We start from the raw sequence: 24,554 nt of genomic DNA, 5'->3' as shown, positions 1-24,554 counted from the left end.
CGCTGTGGGAAACGCCAGTTAACCGGTAAGGTACCCAGAGCTCAGAACCACCGAACCAGGCGAAACGACGCTGGCGCCCCGCAGCAGGCGAGCGCCCCGCTCGCCGCTCTCAGCCACTTCCGGAGCGCGGCGTCCCTCCTGGGCCCCGGAGGAAGGGTCCAATCGCGGCGTCCTGGAGGCGGGACTTCCGGTAGGACTGAGCCAGTGCGGGCCGTGCCGGAAGTCGGTCCTGAGTGGCGAACGGCGGGGCCGGGTGGAGCGGAGCTCCTGGCGAACGTCGTGTCCCGCGGTCTGGGGCGGCCTGCTGGGCGGGGCCTGGTTTCCGCGAGAGACGAGGGCCGGGTGCTGTGAACCGCTGGGACATGGACAGTCGCCTGCAGGAGATCCGGGAGCGACAGAAGTTGCGGCGGCAGCTCCTCGCGCAGCAGGTCCGCGGAGGCCGGGGCTGGGGCCCGGGACGCGGTGCCGGGCGGCCCACGGCGGGCGGCGCGGCGCCGCCGGGGTGGCTTAGGCCGGCGGGTGGCTCCCTCCCTTCCCACGGTTTCGGCGGTCGGTGCCTTGCCCTCGCGGCCAGCACCGAGTTCTCGAGCTCAGCGTGGACTGCATTTGCAGAACCTGCTGGGGACCTAGCGCCGCGCGGGAAGGAGGCCGGTGCGGATTCCGTCAGCACGCGTGCGGGTCACCACGGCGAATGTGTGAATTGTTAGGCCACACGACCCCGACATGGGTAGAGGTCCTGCATCATCAGATGGGGTTCGGAGGTCGAGTGACCCTGGCCTCGCCAGGAAATTGAGCCCAGTTTGTCTCTCCAAAGCTTTTCTGCTAACCCCGCGTCTTAGCTGCTGCTTCTTCGTGCATCAGTTAATGCTTGCAGCTATCAGAGAGTAGACTTCAGTTCTGCCGCTCAGGTCAATGACAGTGAAGGGGACAGCACACGGGCTTCGGGCTTTTTTTTTCAGCATTAAATCTAGTTTTAGTGAATGTTAGCCTGAAACCTCTTCTCCTTTATGATCTGATGAATTGATTTGTGGTATCCTGTTAAAATGTGGGAATTGAATCCGATCTGTTCCTTGTCTCTCTTTCATAAAGAGCTGGGACAAATCCAGGTGTCTAAGTTGTCCTGGTTCCACCTTCTTTTATTATGTTTTCAGAAATGTTCAGTGGCTCTTGTTGCCAGGAAGAAAGGTGTTTTAACTTTAATTATGATTCAAACATATTTAACTCAAAATACATTCACAGAAGAGTTATTAGTTGATTGCCTTACAGTCAGTAGATACAAGGGACTCTAGTGGGTGTTGGCAGATGAACTGTGAATAATGTAAGTAGCTCCCACCCTCAAAGAGCTTACAAAGTGTATAAAATTTAATAATGGCTGCCATTTATTAATTACTTTCTGTATGTCATGATTTGCTAAGCTTTTAACACTCATTGTCTTTGATCCTGCAAATAAAATGCTCTCAGTATTTTGTAGGTGAAAAAGATGTACTTAAAGAATTTAAGTTATGGGGCTGGGACTGTAGATGAGTGGTAGAGTGCCTGCCTCGTGCATGTGAGGCACTGGGTTTGAGTCTCAGCACCACATAAAAATAAATAAAGATTCGAAAAAAAAGAATTAAAAAACATTAGTTCATATGCCCAAGGCCACAAAACTAGTAAGTTTGTGAGCTGCAGTTTTAGCATAGGCTTTTACACCTAATACACTTCGCTGCCCTGAGTTTTCAGATGGATGTAAGTTAGAATGCCTGATGCAGTTAGTGACAGACACCTCATTCACTCTGTGAAAAAGGCAAACGGTGAAGTAGTCTCCAGAACATAGTTTATACAGTATAGGTTTTGATTTTTAAAATTTGAATTCTGTCTGTCCTCCTGGCACAGCTCAGAATTTAGTGATGAAATCTGTACTGATTTCCTTGGTCTAGGCTCTTCCTTTCAGACATTCTTGACCTTATTACTTAATCTGATACTGTATATTGCTTGTTTATACCGTACTCACACTGTCCTGTGCACTCACAGATAAGCAGAGTATACATGCGAAGTATTTGACTTCTACTCTAGCGTTGATGGTTGCACATAGTAAGCCTTTAACAAACCTTTGTTTTTGATGAACCAAAGGAGTAGAACCCAGGTCAGTGTAGTCTGTGGAATGAAGACATGCTTGTAGTAAGTAAATAGGCCTAGACCATGGTGGTGACTGTCGATGCTACAAGCAACAGTTTACACCTGTCTTTTATTTTAACTTCTGCCTTTGTTTCAGAGAACGTGTATGTCTATAAAAGATAACAAATTATCAGAGATTACTCCAGTAATATCCTTAGTACCAGCAATATACTTGGGAGTAACCCCATTAGTGCAATAATATGCTTATTTGAAAATTCATGAAAAATGAGTGACTTGGTGTAGTCATTCTACAATTTAAAAAAAGTTTGAATGTGAGAAGACAATAGAAGCAGAATTTTGATATAAGGCATTTCTCTTGTAAAGCATTATATCCTCATTTAGACCCCAATAGACAGTCTCATTCCTTTATTTATATATTTATTGAGCAGCTACTGTGAGGAAGTATTCCAATTATAGGAAGTAGATATGCTGTCTCCTGACTAAAAAGAAAAGGAGCCAGGAAGATTTTATTGGAGGAGCTGAAATTTTATGAACAGTTGATAAGATTGGAAGAGATGATGCTGCTGATGCTGATGATTTTGGTATCAGGGATTAAACTTAGGGACACTCAAGCACTGAGCCACATCCCTAGCCCTATTTTGTGTTTTATTTAGAGACAGGGTCTTGCTGAGTTGCTTAGTGCCTTGCTTTTGCTGAAGCTGGTTTTGAACTCACGATCCTCCTGTCTCAGCCTCCCAAGCCGCTGGGATTACAGGTGTGCACCATCATGCCCATCCTGGAAGAGATTTATCATTGGAGAAACTTGAGGGGCACCGTGCGAAGTGGGTGGACTAGAAGGAGAGTGGGTGGCTGTTTAAAGGCCAGTAACTTGCTGCTCTGATAAGCCTCCTCTCAAGGGACTATTCAGTGCAGATTTTCTCATGCCCTTCTTGTGCGTAAATGTGTAAGTGGCTACACCTTGGTTTGGCTTTCAGTTTATGTGAATTGGGCCTGTTTGACTTGTCCAGCCTGTGTTTACATTTGTTGCCACATTTAATTACACAGTTTTCCCAGTTGCCTACCAAAATCAACATAACCATGTTTAAGGTACTAGTAAAATTCACTATTGTGCCTATAATCAAAAAGCCTAAATAAAACTGGGTGGATTTTTGTTAGATAATAGAATAAATAGGTACAATATGTGAACTGATTCATAAAAAATATCTTATATAAAATCTACATTAACTACTCTTTCTGGTTATTACTACTACTACTACTACTACTACTACACTTTTATGTACTTTCAAAGCAGGAGGTTGGCTAAAGTTGTGCCTCAATTTCCAATATAACTGAAAGCCTAATAAAAAACTTTTCTAGCTGCCAGAGTCAATCTTAACTAACATGGTTTTGTTATAGAGTATTTCCAGTTTGTCTTGTCAGCTAATCCAATTCTTTGAAGTGTGAGTTGTGGTTTTTTTTCACTCATTTGTTTTTTAAATGTTTGATACATTACATTCTGCTACAAATGCCAGGAAGCGCTGTCCAGTGAATTGTGATTTGACTTGTTTTTTGCCATTCCTTAGTTGGGAGCTGAGAGCGCCGACAGCATTGGTGCTGTGTTGAACAGCAAAGATGAGCAGAGAGAAATTGCAGAAACGAGGGAGACTTGCAGGTCAGCCAGATCATCTTTTCTCATAACATGTTACTATTGTACTAGGATCTTTGTTTTAATAAACAACCCTAGGTCTGAATGTGTTATGAAAAATATCAAAATAAAGTTCTTTAGAAACATTGGTTTATATTGTCAGTTCATGACTTAAAAGATATTTATTTTTGACTATATTAAGTGCCCATTTATAAGTAGTTAGAAAATGGAATGTTAGACTAGAATTGGCTTATATATCTGATATATTTTCAATTATAATTTTTATACATTTATAAAAAATATACTTGGCCCTCAAAATGTATACACTGATAGTTTAGAAAGCATTTCAGAATTTTTTAAGTATTCTAGTTTATAAGAGTTTATTTTCTTATTTGGTTCCTTTCTCATAAAGTACAGAATTGTCATTGCATCAGTTTCTTGGATGATTTATAAACTGGGTAAAGAGATACTGTTTCACCAGGAAAGTTTTGCCTATACAAGCTATTTAATATTTCCAGTAGACAGTATGCATCTTCTGTGTATTTGTGTGTGATTCTTTGTTTTAATTTTCAGGGCTTCCTATGACACCTCTGCTCCAAATGCAAAGCGTAAGTGTCTGGATGAAGGAGAGACAGATGAAGATAAAGTAGAAGAATATAAGGCAAGTGGAGAATGGGGTGATTTTTATAGTCTAGAAAAAATAAATTCTTATAATCATAAGTTGACATCCAAGAAAACAAATTTGATAGAAAGCTGAGTTCTAAGGTGTGTTAAAATAGTTGTCAGTAGCAGAGACCATCGGTTAGATTATGACCTTTATGAACATTCCCTTATTTTAATGTAAGGGTTGTGCTTACCACACACTGGCCGTGATGTTTGTTATAAGAGGAAAGAGATATGTGTACCTTCTGGTGTGCACTTTTGTTGTTTGGAATTCCAAGAGACTGTAGCAGTCTTTGTGGGGGGGGGGTACTTGGGATTGAACTCAGGGGCACTCAACCACTGAGCCACACCCCTAGCCCTATTTTGTATTTTATTAGAGGCAGGGTCTTACTGAGTTGCTTAGTGCCTGGATAAATTGCTGAGGCTGGCTTTGAAGCCACTATCCTCCTGCCTCCGCCTCTCAAGCCACTGGGATTATAGGCGTGGGCCCAGTTGCAGGAGTCTTTTTTGAGTTGCATTATTTTGTGTAACAATGTAGGCTAGGTAGGATAATTAGAATATTCTGAGAACTCATGGGCTAGAGAGCAGTGTAGAACCATTTCTGAAATCAACCGAAGAAAAACCCAACTTCTATACTTATAATTGCGTTATTTAGTTAAAAAGAAAGTATTATGGAAGAAAAGCCTACATTCTTTTTTTTTCTTTTCAAAATAATCATAGTTTCAGTAAATCTCTATGATGATATAATTCCTGATCTCATGAATATGGTCTTTTGTTTTATACTTTGATATGTGCTTATATATAACTTAAATATTTGTGATTATATTAGGTTGAGTCATGTCAATTTCTAATATTCTAACATTTTTGACCTATAAAATGTGCAGTTTCATATGGTTCAATCTAATAAAAACAAAATTTCATGATTCAAGCTAAATGCTAACATTACAGTAAATTATAGAGATAAATAATTCTAGACAATTCAGTCAACCAAACACTAGTAGTTATAGATAATTATTATTCATGATAATGATAAGGAAATTTTGTTTTATTATAAAAATAATCAACTAGTTATTTTTAAAAGATTTTTTCCTTTATTTTTAATTGTGTCTTGTAAAAAGGTTAGGTCAAGATAATTACCACATCCACCATCTCTCAAACTTATTTACTAGTTAGATCTAGTGATGAAAAAGCAAAGACTTAAATGTTTCACTTTAATGCCAATATGAAATATTATGATAATTGAAAAAGTAGCCTATGTATACATGTTTCTTTAATCTTCATTTTTCAAGGATGAACTAGAAATGCAACAGGAAGAAGAAAATTTGCCGTATGAAGAAGAGATTTATAAAGATTCTAGTACCTTTCTTAAGGTAAATAAAACAAGTAATTTACAAATCTTGTAACTTTTCACATTTAAGCTCTGTGCCTCAAAGATTCCCCCCCACCTTTTTTTTTTTAAAAAAAAAATCATACTGGGATCAAATTCTGGGGCTCTTTACCACTGGGCTAACCCCACAACCCTTTTTGTTTTTTGTTCTGAGACATGGTCTTAAGTCCTTGAACTTGGTATCCTTAAATTGCTGGGTTCACAGGCATGTGCATGTCTAGCCATGCTGGAAAAGATTTTAAGTACTTATTTTTCTTCAGGATTTTAAGTACCTATTTTTCTTCAGGATTTTTTCAGTTATTGAGGGATCATTATTATAAAATATTTTATAATCATTATAAAATATTATATAAAATAATATTTAAATTATTTATGAAATATTCTTATATTTGGCTATTTCAGATGAGACAATGGTATATTCACACCAGTAGTTGATGAAAAGTCATGCTGTCATTTTAGTGGTATTATCAAATATACAACTTTTAAAATCATATTTTGTTTGGCTTTCTAAGAAAAGACACAGTATGAAGTTATTGTATCCAAATCAGAGTGCATGCTGTTAACTTTGACTTTCTCTTTAGGGAACACAGAGCTTAAATCCCCATAATGATTACTGCCAGCATTTTGTAGACACTGGACATAGACCTCAGAATTTCATCAGGGATGTAGGTATGTCAGATTTATTTGGATTATGCTATTGCTATTATATGCATGTGTTTTTCAGTTTTGTAGATGATTTGTAAAAAAAAAAAAAAAAAATCATTTTTTTCAGCTTGACTTCCTTTTTGTGTTCTGAGTGCTTTTAGTACACCTTTCTTTTTCATCAGCAAGATTACTTTTTGGGTATAATTTCTATACGATATAGTTCACCCACATTTTAGGGGTATAATTCAGTGTTTAGTATGTCCATAGCAAGTTGTCAACTATTATCAGTCTAATTCACAACATCTTCACCTCCCCTGAGGAAGGAAGCCCTGTACTGTACATTAGTAGACAGTCCACACTTCCTCTCATCTACCCCCAGGCTTACATGACCATTAATTTACTTTCTTTCTGTATAAATTTGCCTTTTCAGGACCTTTCATATAATTGGGATCATATAGTAGGTAGTCTCTTGTTACTGGCATCTTTTACTTAACATATTTCCAAGGGCGATTATATCAGTCCATCATTTGTTTTTATTACCAAATAATATTCCCTTTGTGTGTGAGTAAGTGTGTGTGTGTGTGTGTGTGTGTGTACACACACCATATTTTGTTTATCCATTTGTTTCGTTTTGTACTTTGGTCTATTAGGCCGAATGCTGTTATGAATAGTTATATAAAAGTTTTTATGTGGATGTATGTTTTTGTTTTTCTTTGGTATATACCAAGGAATAGAATTGCTGGATCTTATAATTCTTTTTCTTTTTTCAACAAAAATTTTTGACTTTTTTATTTTTATTTTTTTAAATGTGGTAATTCTGTATTTCACTTCCTGAGGACCCACTCCAGTGTTTTTCATGATGGCTCCACCATTTTACATTCCCACCGTCAGAGTGGAAAGGTCTCAGGCTCTTCATATCTGGACACTTGTCTGAGATTTTGATCACAGCTGTCTTAGTGGGTGTTGAGTGGTATGCCCTTGTGGTTTTGATTTGCATTTTTCCTAGTGACTGATAATGTTTAGTATCTTTTCATAGGCATATTTACTATTTCAATATCTTCTTTGGAGAAATATCTGTTTGGACATTTCTCAGTAAATCTTTAGTCCAAAATTTGTTTTACTGCTATAAAAAATTTATTTTCTCAAATTTAAAAAAATGATTTAAGACAGTTGGTAACATTTGGGGAGTAAATACCAATTTAGCTCCCTACAATATTAACAAATGCAAATGAATCAGAGGGCTAAAAATACTACAATGTGAAATTATTAGAATATATTTACTTTGTTGAAGAAATGAAAGCATTCTTTAAGAAAAACAGTAGTTATTAAGAGAATAAATACAAATTTAATATTCTACTAAAAAACTGAAAGCTGGGAGAAGTGGCACACACCTATAATCCCAGTAGCTCAGAAAGCTGAGGCAGGAGGATCACGAGTTTAAAGCCAGTCTCAGCAACTTGGTGAGGCACTAAGCAATTTTATTGAGATCCTACCTCAAAATAAAAAAAATAAAATAAAAAGGGCTGGAGATGTGGCTCAGTTGTTAAGCATCCCTGGGTCCAATCCCCAGTACCAAAAATGAAGACTGCAAACATAAAGTGTATCAAAATAAGAACATAAAAATTTTATAAAGCAAAATAAAGTTTAAAAGTTTGTGAGCAAAATATGAATGGATAAAGTGAAAACGGCTAATGAACATCAAAAGATGTTTAACATCATTAGTCTGATGACTAACAGAAACAAGAGGCAAACAGAAACAAGGCTATAACATTTTTCATCCATGTATTTGGCAAAATTTAGAGTTTAGTAGCCATGAACACCTCCATGTTCAGATGGGAATATAAATTCTTTGGCATCCAGGGTAAATGTGTAAGTTTGGATAGATTGGTGTTATTTCCTTGAATTTGGGGGAGAACTCATTGCCAAAGGCCACAAAAAAGAAAGAAAGAAAGAAAAAAGTGTGAAAATCTTATCACCATCAGGTTTCCACAGTCAGCTCTCGACCCTCTATAAAACAGAAGGCACAACCTAAAACCACCCTAACCGTAACCTCTCTGTGGCCTGAGGAACACGCGTGGTACCCTGCTTGCAACCTGGGAGTGTGGTCGGCCTTTCAGATGTTGCACAAGTCAGATATACTTTCCAAGTACTCTCTTCTCAACTTCTTTCATCACGCCCTCTTTGAAATGTTCAGGGCTCTGTGTTCCCATCATACAAGGAGTTTCACTCTCGGATTTTGAAATCCAACTTCTACTTGATTCAAAATACATTCATACAACTTTTTCTCAACCTACAAGTTTGGTTTACTGTTTTTTCTCCCCAGGTTTAGCTGACAGATTTGAAGAATACCCTAAACTGAGGGAGCTCATTAGGCTCAAGGACGAGTTAATAGCAAAGTCTAACACTCCTCCTATGTAAGTGCTCTTGTGCGATTACCCCTCCTTCCCAGCTCAGGGTTAAGTGTCATGTGGCTTATTCTCTAACCTTCCTTTTTTTCAGAAGAAAAATGTCAATTTTATAAGTGTCACTGATACTTTCAGGCTCTGGTTTTCTGAGCCTGCCTATGAAATGAAATGAGAAAAAGATGACCTTTGGGGGCTCCAGGAGGCAGGGCAGGCCTGCTGAGCTCCTTGTGCCCCCGTGCTGTCATCAAAGAGCAAAGGTGGACTGCACACTCGTGTTTGTGGGTCCCACCTCTTGTGGATTGGAACACAGGTGTGCCCCATCAGCAGCAGAGACCTACATTGCTTCAGAAGAGGCTTCAGGGTTCATTCTACTCAGATAAAATTTAACAGCTTGATACTTTCAGGTTGAATAATAAAGTTAAAACTGGCAGGGAGGGAGGTTATTTAGATATTTTTTTCAAAAATGAAGAGCTCGTGAGCTCTGTTGCAGTACAGCTACTCAAGAACTCCAGGATTTTTGTAGATTTGATAAATTTTTTTTTTGTGAATGTTATAAAAACTTGAACAATTATTACGTGTATTTTAAGTCATGAATGATGTTGTACAGAACACTTTGGCCACAATCTCGCAAGTTTTTTATGTTGAGTTGCTAGAAGGAGATACAGAATGCCATATCAGATTTAAAACTCCTGAGGATGCTCAAGCAGTAACGAATGCATATACTGAAATTAAAAAAAGCACTGCTGGAAACTCAGGTCTTTTTTGGTGATTGCAAACAGAGGTATTGGCAGAGGATTTTGGTAGATAGACAGTCCAAACTTAATCAGCCTCAGGAAAATAAGAGAGGCACTAAGAAATTAATCACCAAAGCTGAAAAGCTCAGACTGGCAAAGACTCAATAAGCAAGTAAACACATTATATTTTCTGAATATGATTGAAAATATTAAAGTTCACCTCTTAATTTCCCTGGATACTTAGCGATTCTTGGAAAAGCCATTTTTATTATAGTAACACTACATAATAAATGTATTTCTAAAATCTGCATTTAATTAAAAAATACCTTTGTTCTTAAAGTTGTAAATAAGACTTTTTTTCAAGAGGGAAGTACATTGTATCCCACAATTTATCATTAAATACTTTATTTGTTGTAGTTATGTAAGTCAATCTCAAGTGGTTTCATAAATGTTTTGAACATTAAAAAAAAAACTAGTGGGGAGGGGGTGCAAAATACCTATTTAAGATTAACTTGCTGTTTTTCTTCTTAATGTATTAGTTTGAAACTCTGGTGCTGGGCACACATTCTCCTCTAAATTACTTTTCAGCTTTCCAGAAAATTGGCTTTTACCTCTGAGTATTTTTTTTTTCTTTTTAGAAGATAATTCAGGTTTATTGTATGCTTGATGATTTGCTTAAAATGCTTTTAAATGATGTTTTTTCTTATGAAGTAATTTGTTTATTAAAGAAAATTTAGAAAACTTAGGTGAAAAAAACAAGGATAACTTGAAGAAAACAAATTAATTATCACTTTCCTTCCTGAGGTCCCCCCACTTTCCTTCTTTGGTGCTAGGGATTAAACCCAGGACCTTGCCTAGCTGTACCACAGAGCTGAGCCACATCCCCGTCCCCTTAATGACTTGTAGTGTTACCATTCATTTTAACCTTTGAGCAACATGACATTCTCCTCCAAAATGTGTGTAATGTCTTTGAAATTGGAGAATATTTGTTTCATATTTAGCTAACTTTGAATGTTTTCTATTAAACAATTTAATGAAATATATTCTGTTAGTCATTAGAAGAACCACAGATAAGTCTTGGTGTAGGCAGGCCTTATACTCTTAATATCCATTCAGTTAAAAATACTCTTAACATTTAAAGCATATTAGGTTTAAAATACTTTCATACTGTGTGAAAATCACTTTTCAGTAAAGGCTAATAATAATAATGTTAGGTAATGTGAAAAGATTTATTATAAATATTTTACTAATGAATAAACTAACAAAAGAAAATTACATTCGTATTTGGAAGCCATTTTTTAAAGGGACTAACTTAACTGAGGAATAGTTTTTTTAAATTAGCTGAAGCAAGAGGTGAGGATATAGCTGAATTGGTAGAGTTCTTGCCTAGCATGCACAAGGCTCTGGGTTCAAACCCCAGCCCAGCAAAAAAAAAAAAAAAAAAAAAAAAAAAAAAGCTTAAATTAGCTGAAGCACTGAAGAAAAAAAACCAACAACAATGAGGGGCTGGAGTTGTGGTTTAGTGGTAGAGCACTTGCCTAGAATGTGTGAGGCCCTGGGTTCAATTCTCAGCACAACATATAAATAAATGAAAAAATAAAGATCCATCAACATTTAAAAAAAAAAAATTCCTTAGGAAAGTCAGATGATAATAGAAAGGGGGTCAGAGATGCACATCCCAGTATACATTGTCAATATAAGAGTCCAGATATCCATGGGGAATATTTATTTTTGCTTCGTAGTGGTTGCGTCTGTGTTCTAGGAAGACTTTCTGGTAGATAGTTTAATCTCTGTGCTGAAGAAAGAAAATGTGCTATAAAAAAGACTTTGAATAATTATCTTATGATTAATTAATAAGAAATGTTTATTAATATTTAAGAAATTTTATTACCATCTATAAAGTATTTGAAAATCTTTTACTTGTTTGTTTTTTGCCTTAATCACACAGGTATTTACAAGCAGATATAGAAGCCTTTGACATTAGAGAACTGACACCCAAGTTTGACGTGATTCTCCTGGAGCCACCTTTGGAAGAGTATTACAGAGAGACCGGCATCACCGCCAATGAGAGATGCTGGACATGGGATGATGTACGGTGACAGTGTTCATGTTTTGCTGGGTTTTCTGTTTTTCAAATGAATACACATTTATGTGATAGAAAGAAAGACCACATATGCCATCTCTACTTTTGTAGAGATTATAAATACAGGTTTAAAGTATGTATTATGAAGGAGTGTCCAAGGTGCACTGACAGGTAGTACATATCTTTAATTTGATTCTTCTTTTTGAGGCAAAAATTGAGCAATTAGTGAGTGTAAACTGTAGAAGATTCATTCTTGGTTTTAGGGTACTTGGATATATAGCTAGGAAAGCATAAAAGAGTGTAGAATGATTGCTAACTCACTCTACAGGTGGTAAAAGAAGTTAAATAAGCTGTTAACCTGAATTAGTTACACAAGTGTCTTGTTTTATAACTAGTAATGAAAGCCCCACATACCAAGAACGATGCTAGTAGGTAATGCTTGGAGACAGAGACGAACAGGACTTGGTATTCTGCCTTAAAGTTTAACAGGGTGAATGTTGCTCAAAACCAGTGAATGCCTTGCAGTTTCATTGGCTCAGTAATGGAGGACTGCATGAGATGACCTGAGAATAAGGCCCAGCCTAGCAATGTGGGGCATGTGAACTCTGAGAAGATGACAGCAGAACAGTTGAGTTAGCCAGGCAAGGAAGATATTGGACAGGCTTCGACAGAAGGAACTGCAAGAACAAGAGGAATGGAGGCCACCGACTGGCTTGTGGGGTGGAGCAGGTCTTCCTGTGTGTTACTCCTGTTGGACACAGATTGATCTGTTCTAGGAGCTTGACTTTCATTCTGAAAACATTACAAAGTATTTGAAGGTTTTAACCAGTTTAAGAAAGAACATTGGATTAGTGTGTAGAGGTTGAGCTAGAGGCAAAGAAGTAATGGGGAGGACAGTTAGAAGTCTCTTGGAGTAACCTAGTCCTGAGATGATGGGACCTTAAATTAGGGTGATAATAGAAAGGTGATACATTTAGTAAAGTTCAGGAGATACATTTGGTTAAGTGTGTGGGATGAGGGGGTAAGTGAATTTAAGAATAGGAGCAGAATTAGATGGACTTGATAACGTTGAACATGTTGACTTCAGGTGTATGCGGGACATTCAAGTGGAAGAGTATGAAACTTAAAGAACAGATTAATCTGTTTTCAGAAGACAGATGTTGGAGGATAAGCACATTATCTCATGTAAACAGATGAGTTTATTCTAGGATAATGTCACAGATAAGATAAAAGTGGACTAACAGTGAAGTCTAGGGAAACACTTATATTTAAGGGGCACATATAAAAGAAATATAAAAAAGAGATAAGTGAGGAGAACCAGGAGAAAGGGAATGCCCTAGGAACCAAGCAACAGCAGATTTCAAGAAGAGTTAGAAAAGTCTTGTGCAGAAGGTGCAGGGTCAGGAAGGGCTGCAGTCATAGCCTGGTGCCTTGTAGAAAGGTGCTTGGGTTTTTGCGTATTTTTTCTCATTTAATGGTTGTTGTTGTTCTAAATAACACGTTCTTCCTCCTTGAAGTTTTTCCTCTTAGCTTTAATACACTTAGCACTTTTGTTTACGTTTTGGTGGCTCTTAACCACTTTAAAAATGTTTTTTAATTTGTGCTCATTGTTGAAAAATCAGAAAAGTGTATAGAATGTGGTATTACCCAGACAAAAAGATTTAGTAACTGAGAAGTTTTCCATATTGGTTTTACACATTCACATTCCTAGAGGTGTTTAACCATCTCGAGTTCATCATGTTCTCATCAAAACTGAGTAGTAATAAGAAAACACCTTTGTCAGTTTAGTCAAAAGAAAAGAAAATCTAAGCATTGAGTTTTATCACATTTAGGATTCACATTGGGTTGAACTCTGTATTCTCTGGCCAGTCTGTGAGGTTTGGTTTTAAAGGCACAGAGCTTCAGTTACACATAACAGATTCAGCTATTGTGTATGCAAAGTCTTGATTGGAGTTTAATTTCACTGAATTTCAGCTCTGGCTGGTGTATTGAAAAGTTCTGCCTGGCCCCCAGATTGCTAAGCTCTTAATTTTTATGTGGCATTATTCTGAAGAAAGTGCCAGGGGTTACTGTAGAAGGCAGAATGTGAATGAGAAAATTGTTGGTTTTCCACAAGTATTCATTTTCATGTAAGATAGCCAGTAGTGGTCGGTGGGTTTTAACTGGGGGACGTAAGCACTTATTTAAAATACCCACAGGTAGCTTTAGAGAATAATTAATTTACTAACTGTTCTTCTCTAGATATGTTTTCGCCTATCTATAGCTATATCACTTAAAGATATGTAGGAATATATGTGTATATGTACTATGTGTATTTATTCATATTCTTATATTTGATAAAAGGTTATTGTATCATGAGCATATTGGATGAGGAGAGATTTCAAGACTTAAAAAAACATCAGTGTAAAAAGTGTAAAAAATTGGTCTATACATGTGCTATTTTCATTATTACTGTAAAAAAATGTCTTTGATTTAAGAGATGGAATGGTTTTAACTAACATTGATTTGATTGAGGTAGAAGTTAAGACTTTCTTAATAAATGAAACTGATAAATTCTTGCATGAACCATGGTCTCAGAAATTTCTTAACTTTAGAAAAAACCAAAAAGGTAAAGAATGTCATATAAATTTGTTGCTTGCATAATCACTGCTCACAATGTAGATTTAATTATTGAAGGACTTTTTTTTTAATGTACTGTGGCACAACACATTCAAGGTAAACGATAATGGAATGGGGCAGAGCATTTTAGACTTAAAGTAATCATAAGAAAACACTGCATATTGATTTATTGAGAAATATTCTTCTTTTTTTTTTTTTTAAGTTGGAACTGGGGATTGAACTCAGGGACACTTGACCACTAAGCCACACCCCCAGCCTTATTTTCTATTGTATTAGAGACGGAGTCTCACTGAGTTGCTTAGTGCCACGCTTTAGCTGAGGTTGGCTTTGAACTTGCAATTCTCCTGTCTCAGCCTCCGGAGCCACTGGGATTGCAGGGAGAAGTACTCTTATGGATACCAAAATCATAGTACATTCCAAACATTTGTTATTACATTTCATTTTAATTTTGCCCCTAACTCTGGGCTCATTTAACCTCATTCCATTTCATTTTCTTTTTTCTAGTATAATGTTGCTTATGTACCTCTCAACTTCTGTCATATGCCATAATTCTGAAAATGCAATTTCCTGTTTATTCTTTCCATATAAAAATAACTGTGTGTGTGTGTGTGCTTGCACGTGCGTGGGTTGACATATGGGTGTGTGTTGCTTGTATATAAACGAACAAAAAACAGGAGAACAAGTGATTTTTTTTTTTTTTTTTTTTAGGATAAAATTGATTTTCCATCAATTTTATTTCCTAATGGGTACATTTAAAGAACATATCTACTGAGAATTCTGGTACAGGAACAATTGATGGTCATTAGTTTCAATGTGGGATGAATAGGAAACAAAATATTTGTACGTATTTTGTGTATAATATTTCACATATGTTTGGTTTCTTACAGATCATGAAGTTAGAAATTGATGAGATTGCAGCACCCCGGTCATTTATATTTCTCTGGTGTGGTTCTGGGGAGGGATTGGACCTTGGAAGAGTGGTGAGATGCTGTTTTTATAAAATATAAAACAATATATTAGGGGTGGGGTTGTAGCTCAGTGGTAGAGCGCTTGTCTAGCACGTGTGATGCACTGGGTTTAATCCTCAGCACTACATAAAAATAAACAAAAGTTTTGTGTATCTACAACTAAAAAAAATTTTTTTTAAATATACTGTGTAATACATTTGAAGATTAATGTTGTTTTGTTCTTTGTTTCTTGAATAGTTTTAAATATGCTAAAGAAAAAAACAATACCCCTGACTCAGCTAAGGCTTACTGGGGAGAATGCAGCTCTTTCAAAAATGTTTGTCACAGCTGTAAGAACACAATATTTTAGAGATTTGAAGCTCCAAACTATAGTACAAAAATGAGCTTGGTGTCATTTATGGTTCCTTATAATTAGCTAAAAATTGTTGCTCTGAATAGCATGGACTCCTGAATTGTAAATGACAGTCAAACTGGAATAATAACTGCATTTGAAACAATTTGAATGAATAAGAGTGAGAAAGTAATTATAGCACTTTTAATGTATTTTCAGTTATATCAGAGCTTCTCTGTGCCAAAAGAAACACAATAATAAACTGTTCAAGAAGAATAGCACGAGCATTGCAGCTGGGATCAGGAATCAGCTCAACTGCTCCCCAGCACAAAGGCACTTGGTCTTGTGGGTCTTGGGTCTAGACACATGTTATGGGATTAGACTTCCACTCTGAGGACACACTTCCTGTCATGCAACAGACGGTCTCATTCAGCTATGCTGATTTGGGGAGGTGCCTGAAGAGTTTAAGCATGATTATGTGAGATTACAAGTAAGAGTAGACTGAGATAAATCTGTGCTCCAACGCTGAAGCTCCGTGGTCACTCTGTTCTTTTTTAGAAGTAGTGAGCTGAAGCTGGTGGGCAGCATTGCTGCTTCCATCATTTGCTGGTTCCAAGGCTAGACCATGATTGTATTCCAGCTGGGTCTGTGCATTTATTTAGCACTAGTTCCCCAAGGTGCTGTGGAAAAACAAGAAAGTAGAGAGAAAGGAACACTGTTTGCTTCTATAGGCCTAGTGCTATTTACCTTTTCTGGTTCCAATGTCTGACTTTGGTCTTTCCTCCTCACCCTCAAATTCAGCTGATGTGTTTTCATTTTATTTTTAAAAATTTTTCCCTCCAGTTTTGGAGATTTATCCCAGGGTCTCTGCATGCTAGGCAAGTGCTCTACCACTGAGCCACATCCCCAGCCCCAAATTAAGTTGAAAAATGACTAGGAGGGTCTGTCTTTTTCCTTCATGGAGCAGAGCGTCTCATTGGTGAAAGCACAGTTTGGCCAAAATGATTACAATACAATAACTTTCGGTAAATTAGTGGATTAGGTCATTTGGGATTTAGGCCGTGGTGGTATTATGAACTTCCAGTGCAAAACAATTTTTTGTCAGTACTGGGGATTCAACCCAGAGGTGGTCTACCACTGAGCCACATCCCCAGCCTTTTTTATTTTGAGATAGGGTCTTGCCTTGCTGAGGCTGATCTTGAACTTGCATCTTCCTGCTTCAGCCTCACAAGTTGCTGGGATCATAGATGTGCACCACTGTGCCCAGCAAAAACCAAATATTTGCAACAGAAACAAATAACCCCAACCCTCACCCCTGTAGTTTTGGTTTCTATGGTCAGCAAACATTAGATAGAAAATTCCAGAATTTATAAGTTGTCAATTATGCATGTGTTATGTATGCCACCTGCTTGTTCCTCTCTTAGTGACCATCTGGGTTGTCAGGGTGATTTGCATGCAGCATGAAGGGGAAAGACAGACTACATCACATACCTTTTTATTTACATATATTGTTGTAATTTTTCTCTTAATAGTTATTGTTTTTGTAGCTTGGGAGGCTAAGGCAGGAAGATCATGAGTTCGAAGCCAGCCTCTGCCAAAGTGAGGCACTAAGTAACTTAGTGAGACCTTGTCTCTAAATAAAATTCAAAATAGGGATGTGGATCAGTGGTTGAGTGCCCCTGAGTTCAATCCCTGAGTTCAATCCCTGGTACCCCCCCCCCCCACCACCACCAAAACAAAGTTAATCTCTTACTTTGCCTGATTTAAAATTAGTAGGGTTCGGTACTCTCTGGTCTCAGGCACCCACCAGGGGTCTTAGAACATCTCCCTGTGGATAAGAGGGACTCTTATATTGACCTTGATCTTTTGAGATTTTAAAGATTTAAGAAATCTCAGTTTGAGGTCTGTCTCACTTTAGAACATTCCAGGAAGCACATGTTTTGTGTTTTGCTGCATCTTTGTACTAGATCACAGCGCCAGCAGCGCTGTGTTGCTTGGTCCATTGTCCCCCTCTTGACTCTGTGGCAACTGTGTGCTGTGCGTGTTTCAGTTCCAGCCTGCACCTGCTTGTCATGGATTCCCCACTGTTGCTGCAAGCTCATGGGACTCAGCTTCATACCTCTAGTCTCTGAATTGCATGAAGACAGAATAAGGTTTACCCAATGAAGACAGATGCACAGCAGCTTTAGTCTGAACTTTTTGTATGTAGAAATGAGGTTTTATTAGATTCTGATTTGACAGAAGTTAACAGTTTGAATCAGTTTGAAAAGTTTTAACAGTGTTTACATTTGTCAGAAGATAGAAAATGGAGGTGGCAGAAATCAAATTCTCTTTTGAATTATTTTGTGATTACGTAAAAATAAAGGTGGCAGAAACCAAATTATCTTTTGGATTATTTTGTGATTATGTAGGGTCTCTGTTTCCTTTTAGTTAAAACACCTATTGCTGACAATGAAAGGTAATACAGGTACTATATCTAGAATGCTTGGGGTTAGAGTGTTTCTGATTTTTGAGGTTTTGAAATTTTGGACTATTTGCAGACTTAGCAGGTTGAGCATCCTTTATCCCAAAATCAAAATCCAAATGCTGTGAAATCTGAAACCATTTGAGCTGTTGGTACTCAGAAAGTTTTGAATTTTGAAGCATTTCAGGTGAATGCTCACTCTGACTAAACCTTTGGGGCAGAATGCAGTGCTTCAGTGCATGGTGTTTAATAGTGTGTTTTGCATTAGTACAACTCTATTATGGCTCTGGTTTTGAGACTGGTGCTTTGAGACTGGCATTTCTTTCTTCTGTCTGCACTAAGGCAATTACCATGACCTCTGGAACTTAGTGAGCTCTTTAGTGTTGGTTGCTCATTTTGAGTATTGTTTATTTAAGTTCAGGATTTCTGTCTTTAATTCTTATATTTCTAGTGTTTACGCAAGTGGGGTTACAGAAGATGTGAAGATATTTGTTGGATTAAAACCAACAAAAACAATCCTGGGAAGACAAAGACTTTAGATCCCAAGGCTGTTTTCCAGAGAACAAAGGTATGGCTTCTACTGTTTTGTTTTCTTTACTCTCATATTTTTCTCTCAAGCATTTCCAAATCAGTATCTACTGTTCAGTTAATCTGGTGGAAATGTCTCTTTCCTGGGCTCTTCAGCCGTGACGAGTTCTGGGGGTTAAGTGTTATGAGGGATGGTGTAGAAGACACTCTGTGTTTCCTGTCACCCGGACAGACACCCACAACTGTATCCCAAAGGCTCAGAAACAAAGATTGTTTTGGAATTGAGGAATGCTATGAGATATGACTTGGTAGAAAGTGTACTATTGTGCTCTCACTGTGCAGGAACACTGCCTCATGGGGATCAAAGGAACCGTGAAGAGAAGCACAGACGGGGACTTCATTCATGCTAATGTCGACATTGACTTGATTATTACAGAAGAACCTGAGATTGGAAATATAGAAAAACCTGTGGAAATTTTTCATATAATTGAACATTTTTGTCTTGGTAGAAGACGTCTTCATCTGTTTGGAAGAGATAGTACCATTCGACCAGGTAGGACCTCAGTAAAAAAAAAGACTGTGTGATTCCTTGGGATCTGTCTTTCTCCTCTTCAGGCTGGCTCACAGTTGGACCAACACTGACAAATAGCAACTACAATGCAGAGACATACGCCTCCTACTTCAGCGCCCCTAATTCCTACTTGACTGGCTGTACAGAGGAGATTGAGAGACTTCGACCAAAGTCACCTCCTCCCAAATCTAAGTCTGATCGGGGTGGTGGCGCTCCCAGAGGAGGAGGAAGAGGGGGAACTTCGTCTGGCCGTGGTCGAGAAAGAAATCGATCCAACTTCCGAGGAGAAAGGGGCGGCTTTCGGGGAGGTCGAGGAGGAGCACACAGAGGTGGCTTTCCCCCTCGGTAATTTTTAGAGATGTCAGTCCTATTCCTGCCCCTCTAGCCTTTGGGTGGGAGACTTACTTTCAGGACTCGGTCCCTCTCGCCTTTGTTCTGGCTGCTCTGCCTGCCAGGAACAACTTGCAAACTTCCTCACCAGTGCATACCTGCGCCATTTTGTTCGGGGTGAGCAGTCTTCATGCATGCATGTAATTGAGCAGGACGAACAACACAGATAGCTTCGCTTTCAGAGACTGAATTCACTCTGATTTTAAACAGTCACAGAGGCTTCTGCTTTCTGGGAGTGGGTGGACAGTGGGAAGACGCCGTCTGGTATCAGGCTGGAGCTGAAGGGAGTCCATGGCACATCCTTCCTTTGCAACCACAGCAAGTGGGGGACTGCTGCACCCATGGTGGAGTGGGGCACTCGGAACCTATCTGTGGGGGTTCAGCATTTCCTTGTTGAAACAGTAAAAGAAGTGCATACTGCATTTTCTTTCTTTTAAAAAACATTTTAAATAAATTCAAATATAATTTGAGTACTGAAGAAAGTAAGAGACTTTGAACAAAATCCCCTCTTTCCAGGTCCGAATCTGAGAGGTGAGGTGGAGCTGCCAGGCAGGATAAGGAGGAGGTAGGGCGCAGCATGGAAGCTCTTTCTCATGATCTTGGTCCTGTAGCTCCAGGTGACTTCTGCTCTTAAGGCACAAAGCAGGACAGAAATCCAAGTGTCAGGATGTGGCTGTGAGCTGGAACTTACATGGACCTTCAGAGCAGTTTCATATTCCAAAGCCAAGTAAAAGCAGCTGAGGCACCAGTAGAGATGCCTGGTCGCCAGGCGCTGGGCTTGAGCACCTAGGGGTAAGTACTTGGGGGGTGAGGGAATGAAAGCTTAGGCTTATTTTTCTAATGAAACTTTAAATCTTTGGCATTTGAGATTCTATTTTTTGTAAATGGGAATCACAGTTGTTACCAGATGAAACAGGATTGACTTAGAAGGGAACTCTTGTGGTTTCTACATTGTAGTGGCCACTCTGTTCTCATACAAAAGAGGAACTCACACACACCAAGACTGAGCCTGTGAGCTCAGCTCGCTCAGCCTGTTATACTTTCCAGTGCATATCGGTAGCATGTGATTATCCCCTTTCTTGACACAGATGTTGTATCTCCCAATTGGTTAGTGTGTTTGTTGAAATGACATTATAAACTAACTGGAGGTAGAACCAAAGGTCAGCTTGACCTGGGAATGCAGGAGGGAAGTTCCAGGTGCCCCCTGGTGGGCCCTCAGAAGAGCTGGCTTAGGACTCTCCCTTGTTCCATACCTGGGCCTTCAAGAGACGGTGCTGTGGCTGGTGGCCTAGGCCCTGTGAGATCTGTTTCATAATTATTCTTGTGGAGGAGAGGAATGGCTCCTTGGTAGGTTGCCATCATCAGAGAAGAGCAAGAAGGAGAGAGGAGGTGAAGGGAAAGGAATGCAAGCCCTAGAATTGATCCCTTTGAAAGGTAGTCTGGCCTTCTGAACAACAGGCTGGAAGGACGCCTCGGCCCAGCCGCCTTCTCCCTCGGGAAAGCTGGGCATTGGCTTACAGTAGAGCGTTCATGACTCCGGCCTTATCTGATTTTTGATCCTCTTTATATTCACATGTTCCACATTTTCAGTCTAGAAATAAACTTTTAGTTGCTTTTCTTATCAGGGAATTGTGAGAAACAGCTCAGTGCAAGAGGTCAGGGTGCAAGAAATGGGGTCATCATGGGGTCTGACTTGGTGCCTGTTGAGAGCCAGGGCACATAGTGGGGCAGGACTGCAACAGCACTGTTCTGAGTCTTGGTCAATAGCAGGGCCGCCTTTAGGAGCCCTTGGATCCCTGTGGAGAAATTGGACCACATATTTCCTGTGCCAAAGTCCAGCAGGGTTGTGCCAAGGGGACCCGGAGTTACAGTGAGCATCAGTGGCAGGGCTATTGTTATATGAGTGGTACCCATATCAACTGCTAATTTATACCTTTCAGTTAGTTACAGCAGTTGATTTTAAAAGCTGCTGATCTTAACCGCTAACGTGTATCTTTCAGTTCGCTACAGCAGCTTGTTCAAAAACCTAGCCAGGTGCAGTGGTGTACACTTGTCCTAGAAACTGAGGAGGCTGAGCCAGGAGGATCACAAGTTGGAGGCCAGACTGGGCAACTTAGCGAGATCCTGTCTCAAAAAGGACTGGGGATGTAGCTCAGTAGTAGGATACCCCTGGGTTCAGTCCCTAGTACCCCAAAATTTTAAAAAATAAATACTGGGATCAAATTTACTAAAAGGAAGTACGAGAAACCATCACCTTTAAAGTCATAGCATGTAGGTTAAAAGACTTGGCCTTAGTCTGCAGAGCTCTGGAGTGCACTTGGGAGGGAGCGGAAGTCAGTCTGAGCTGTGCTCAGCCCCTTGGAGAACTCATGTTGTGTGGTAGGCTGCAGCCGTCGCCTCTGGAAAGCAGATGTCTGCAGGCCGGTAGTTTGTGGAGGTTTAATGATCCAATCTGCTGCCATTTTATAGGCTTGTGCATTTCAAGGCAACTTCTGGGTTGTTAAAAGGCTCTGATGTAATGCTGTTGCCCATAATTCAGGTGAAACTTAGAACCCTAAGAAGCTAAGCTTACAGTGGTAAATAGGGGCTGAAGAGAGCAGCTAACTTTACTACCGTGAGGCTGACCGAAAGCAAAGTATATGCGTGGTTAAGAATACTGGGGTGGGCGTGCACTTGCCTGCACAGGGCTCAGGGTTCCGTGCCCAACACCACAGGGAAAGAAGACAATATTGCATTTATAGTAACTCCAAATCAAACTTTGGAAAAAAGTAGACACTGATGCCAGATTGTGAGCCAAGCAGCTCCTCATGTCTCACGTCCCAGCCCTTCCCTGACACAGTCGTGATGGCACCAGGGTCTCAGGCCCGCTCCCACTTCTGGCTGCTCTCACTTTTCGTATTCAGTTTGCTGTGGCGCCACACCTGCCTGTCTGCCTTTCTTTGCCTTTGGCTGTGGGGAATGAGTCTGTGGCTTGTGTTACATGAAGACAACAGGCTCCTTTCTCAGCCTGTCCCTGTGCAAGTGGTGGACTGCTTAGTCAGTGGGCCCTCCCCATGGCCTGCTTCACCATGGAGTGGTTGCCAGGGCCTTCAGCCTCTCAGGTCCTTTTCCGTTCTGCTCGGGCTTTCTTGCTGAATAGGGGCCTGTTTTTCTAAAAGGGCTTTCCCTCTGTCTCAAGAACGTTATCTGGGAGGGTGAGGAAACAGTGATCTCCAATGAATTATTAGTTATCAACCATCTTGAACAGAGTCGACTCCTGTGGACTGACCGAATTTTAAAACGTGACTCTTTCCTCAGGATATAAGTTTTTAGTTACTTTCCTCCAAACACAACCTGTCAAGGAGAGCGATTAAACCACATCTATACCTCCTCCTTAATAATAGCCTGAAGGGGAAAAACTGTGTCCTCCTATAAGGGACAGGCACAGTAGACTGGGAGTGTAGAAGGGCTGGGGTGGTGCAGGGTGGCGCCCCGGAGTCTTGGAAAGCTGTGTGGTCAGCACTGATGCCCAAGGAGAGGCGACTGCTAGACAAAGGCTGGGTGGGCCTGGGAAGGTGCTGGCCACAGATGACCATTCACTTCCCAGCAGGGCTGGGAGTAGAGGTCTAGAAGGCCCAGTGTGGGCCTGGGAGGCGCACGGTGCCTCCTCCTGGAGCTTCCAAGTCCAGTTTCAGATCCTTTTCCATGTTGGAAAAACTCAAGCTGGAATTGGACCTGGATTTCTTATTCTATTAATAGGACATATTTCCATCTGGCCAAAGTGAAAAATTAGTGACAGATCTTTCTTATTTACTCTCAGCCAGTTGTCATTAGGTTAGATTTCTGGGACGTGAAGTTCACATAAGCCTTCTTGAGAGAGTGAACTCTTCCTAATGGTTCCTTGACATCTGATCTGGAATTCTTGAGAGGTTCTTGTGGTTAACACTTAAGGCGTTGTGGCCCGTGCTTCTCGTCCCTTAAACTGTTACTTACAGCTAGTAGCTCCATCAATTAAAATATTTGTGATACAGCTAGGAGCTAGATTAATCCCAGCCTTCCTCACCCTCTGCCGATTTAATAAAAGCCCTAGCAAGGAAGATACTAGCAGCAGCAAACATGCACATGGTCTAACAGACAGGAAGCCTAAGTCCTTTGCCTTTACTGGCTCCAGTGATCTGACTTCCTAGGTTGCACAGGCCCCCCCCCCCCCCCCCGTGCTGCCTCCAGCTGGGGCAGGAGCACTGCTTCAGAACACCTCACACTTCAGATGTATTTACCCCGTTTTTGGCAAGTGGCCACTCAGATTGCCCACATTTCCATTTTATGCTGGGGTTGTAATGCACTGAAGAAGCTTGAGATGGCTTTCGCTTTCTCCCACTGACAGGGTGACCAGCTCCCATCAGCTCTCAGCAGCTGCTGTTCCCAGGGCATCTGGCAGGCAGGCAGGCATGTCCTGGACACGGGTTGCAGAGCTTGCAGTGCTTCTTAAACCAAACCATTGAGTCACCTGAAGCACACCAGCTGCAGGCCTGGGGGCTCAGCCTGGCAGTGTCTTCGCTACTCTACTGGCCTCTGCAGCCTTTGCCAGCTGATGATGAACAGCCTGCTGAGCCATGTAGTCTGCACTACCTTGGCTGCCTACGGCCTGCTCCAAGTGTGCGTGGGCTGATAACAGACAGGGTCAGGTCTGCCACAGAAATGTTCATGGGCACTGCAGCTCTTGGAACACGACGTGTTCCGCTCTCCACCAGCGTTATACCTGTTGCTGGTTGGGACGGATGCTCAAGGCCCCTCTCAGCCACTCCTGGCATGACGTTTCATCAGCGTGGATCAGCTTCCTGTGGGATCAATCAATCAACTTCCGGTGGGATCAACTTCTGCTTACTGTACCCACAGGACACAGTCAAGGACCTTCAAAAGTGCCTTTTTAAGTATGCTGTCTGACATTTCCTAGGTTTATTGCCTAACAATCCTCAACCCTGATAAAAAGACAATTTTGCTACCTGGTTTGCTTAGTGCTTCATCTGGGTTTTTTTTTTTTTTAT

At 40.2% G+C, this 24,554-nt stretch overlaps 1 protein-coding gene across 1 annotated transcript; it reads left to right on the top strand.

Annotated features, from left to right (window-relative positions):
* The first annotated feature begins 233 nt into the window (after nt 1-233).
* On the top strand, nt 234-24,516 carry Mettl14 (methyltransferase 14, N6-adenosine-methyltransferase subunit). Its single transcript, XM_046447120.2, has 11 exons — nt 234-428; nt 3,681-3,769; nt 4,316-4,403; nt 5,695-5,775; nt 6,374-6,461; nt 8,761-8,851; nt 11,525-11,666; nt 15,166-15,258; nt 18,493-18,609; nt 18,912-19,122; nt 19,185-24,516. Exons 1-11 carry the CDS (start codon nt 363-365, stop codon nt 19,487-19,489), a joined length of 1,371 nt encoding a protein of 456 aa, XP_046303076.1. The 5' UTR covers nt 234-362; the 3' UTR covers nt 19,490-24,516.
* Nucleotides 24,517-24,554: the final 38 nt, after the last annotated feature.

This window comes from Marmota monax, unplaced genomic scaffold (genome assembly GCF_021218885.2).
Source record: "Marmota monax isolate L192 unplaced genomic scaffold, Marmota_monax_Labrador192_F-V1.1 WCK01_AAM20220418_F8-fsc00400, whole genome shotgun sequence".
NCBI classification, from domain to species: Eukaryota; Metazoa; Chordata; class Mammalia; order Rodentia; family Sciuridae; genus Marmota; species Marmota monax.
This window is presented reverse-complemented; position numbering and strand designations above follow the sequence as displayed.

Excerpts from the sequence above, each read along its gene's own strand:
- Mettl14 (XM_046447120.2), top strand. The coding sequence starts at position 363 with ATGGACAGTCGCCTGCAGGAGATCCGGGAGCGACAGAAGTTGCGGCGG. Across the intron at positions 429-3,680 it reads GGCAGCTCCTCGCGCAGCAG|TTGGGAGCTGAGAGCGCCGA; the intron begins GTCCGCGGAGGC and ends GCCATTCCTTAG. Across the intron at positions 15,259-18,492 it reads GATTGGACCTTGGAAGAGTG|TGTTTACGCAAGTGGGGTTA; the intron begins GTGAGATGCTGT and ends TTATATTTCTAG.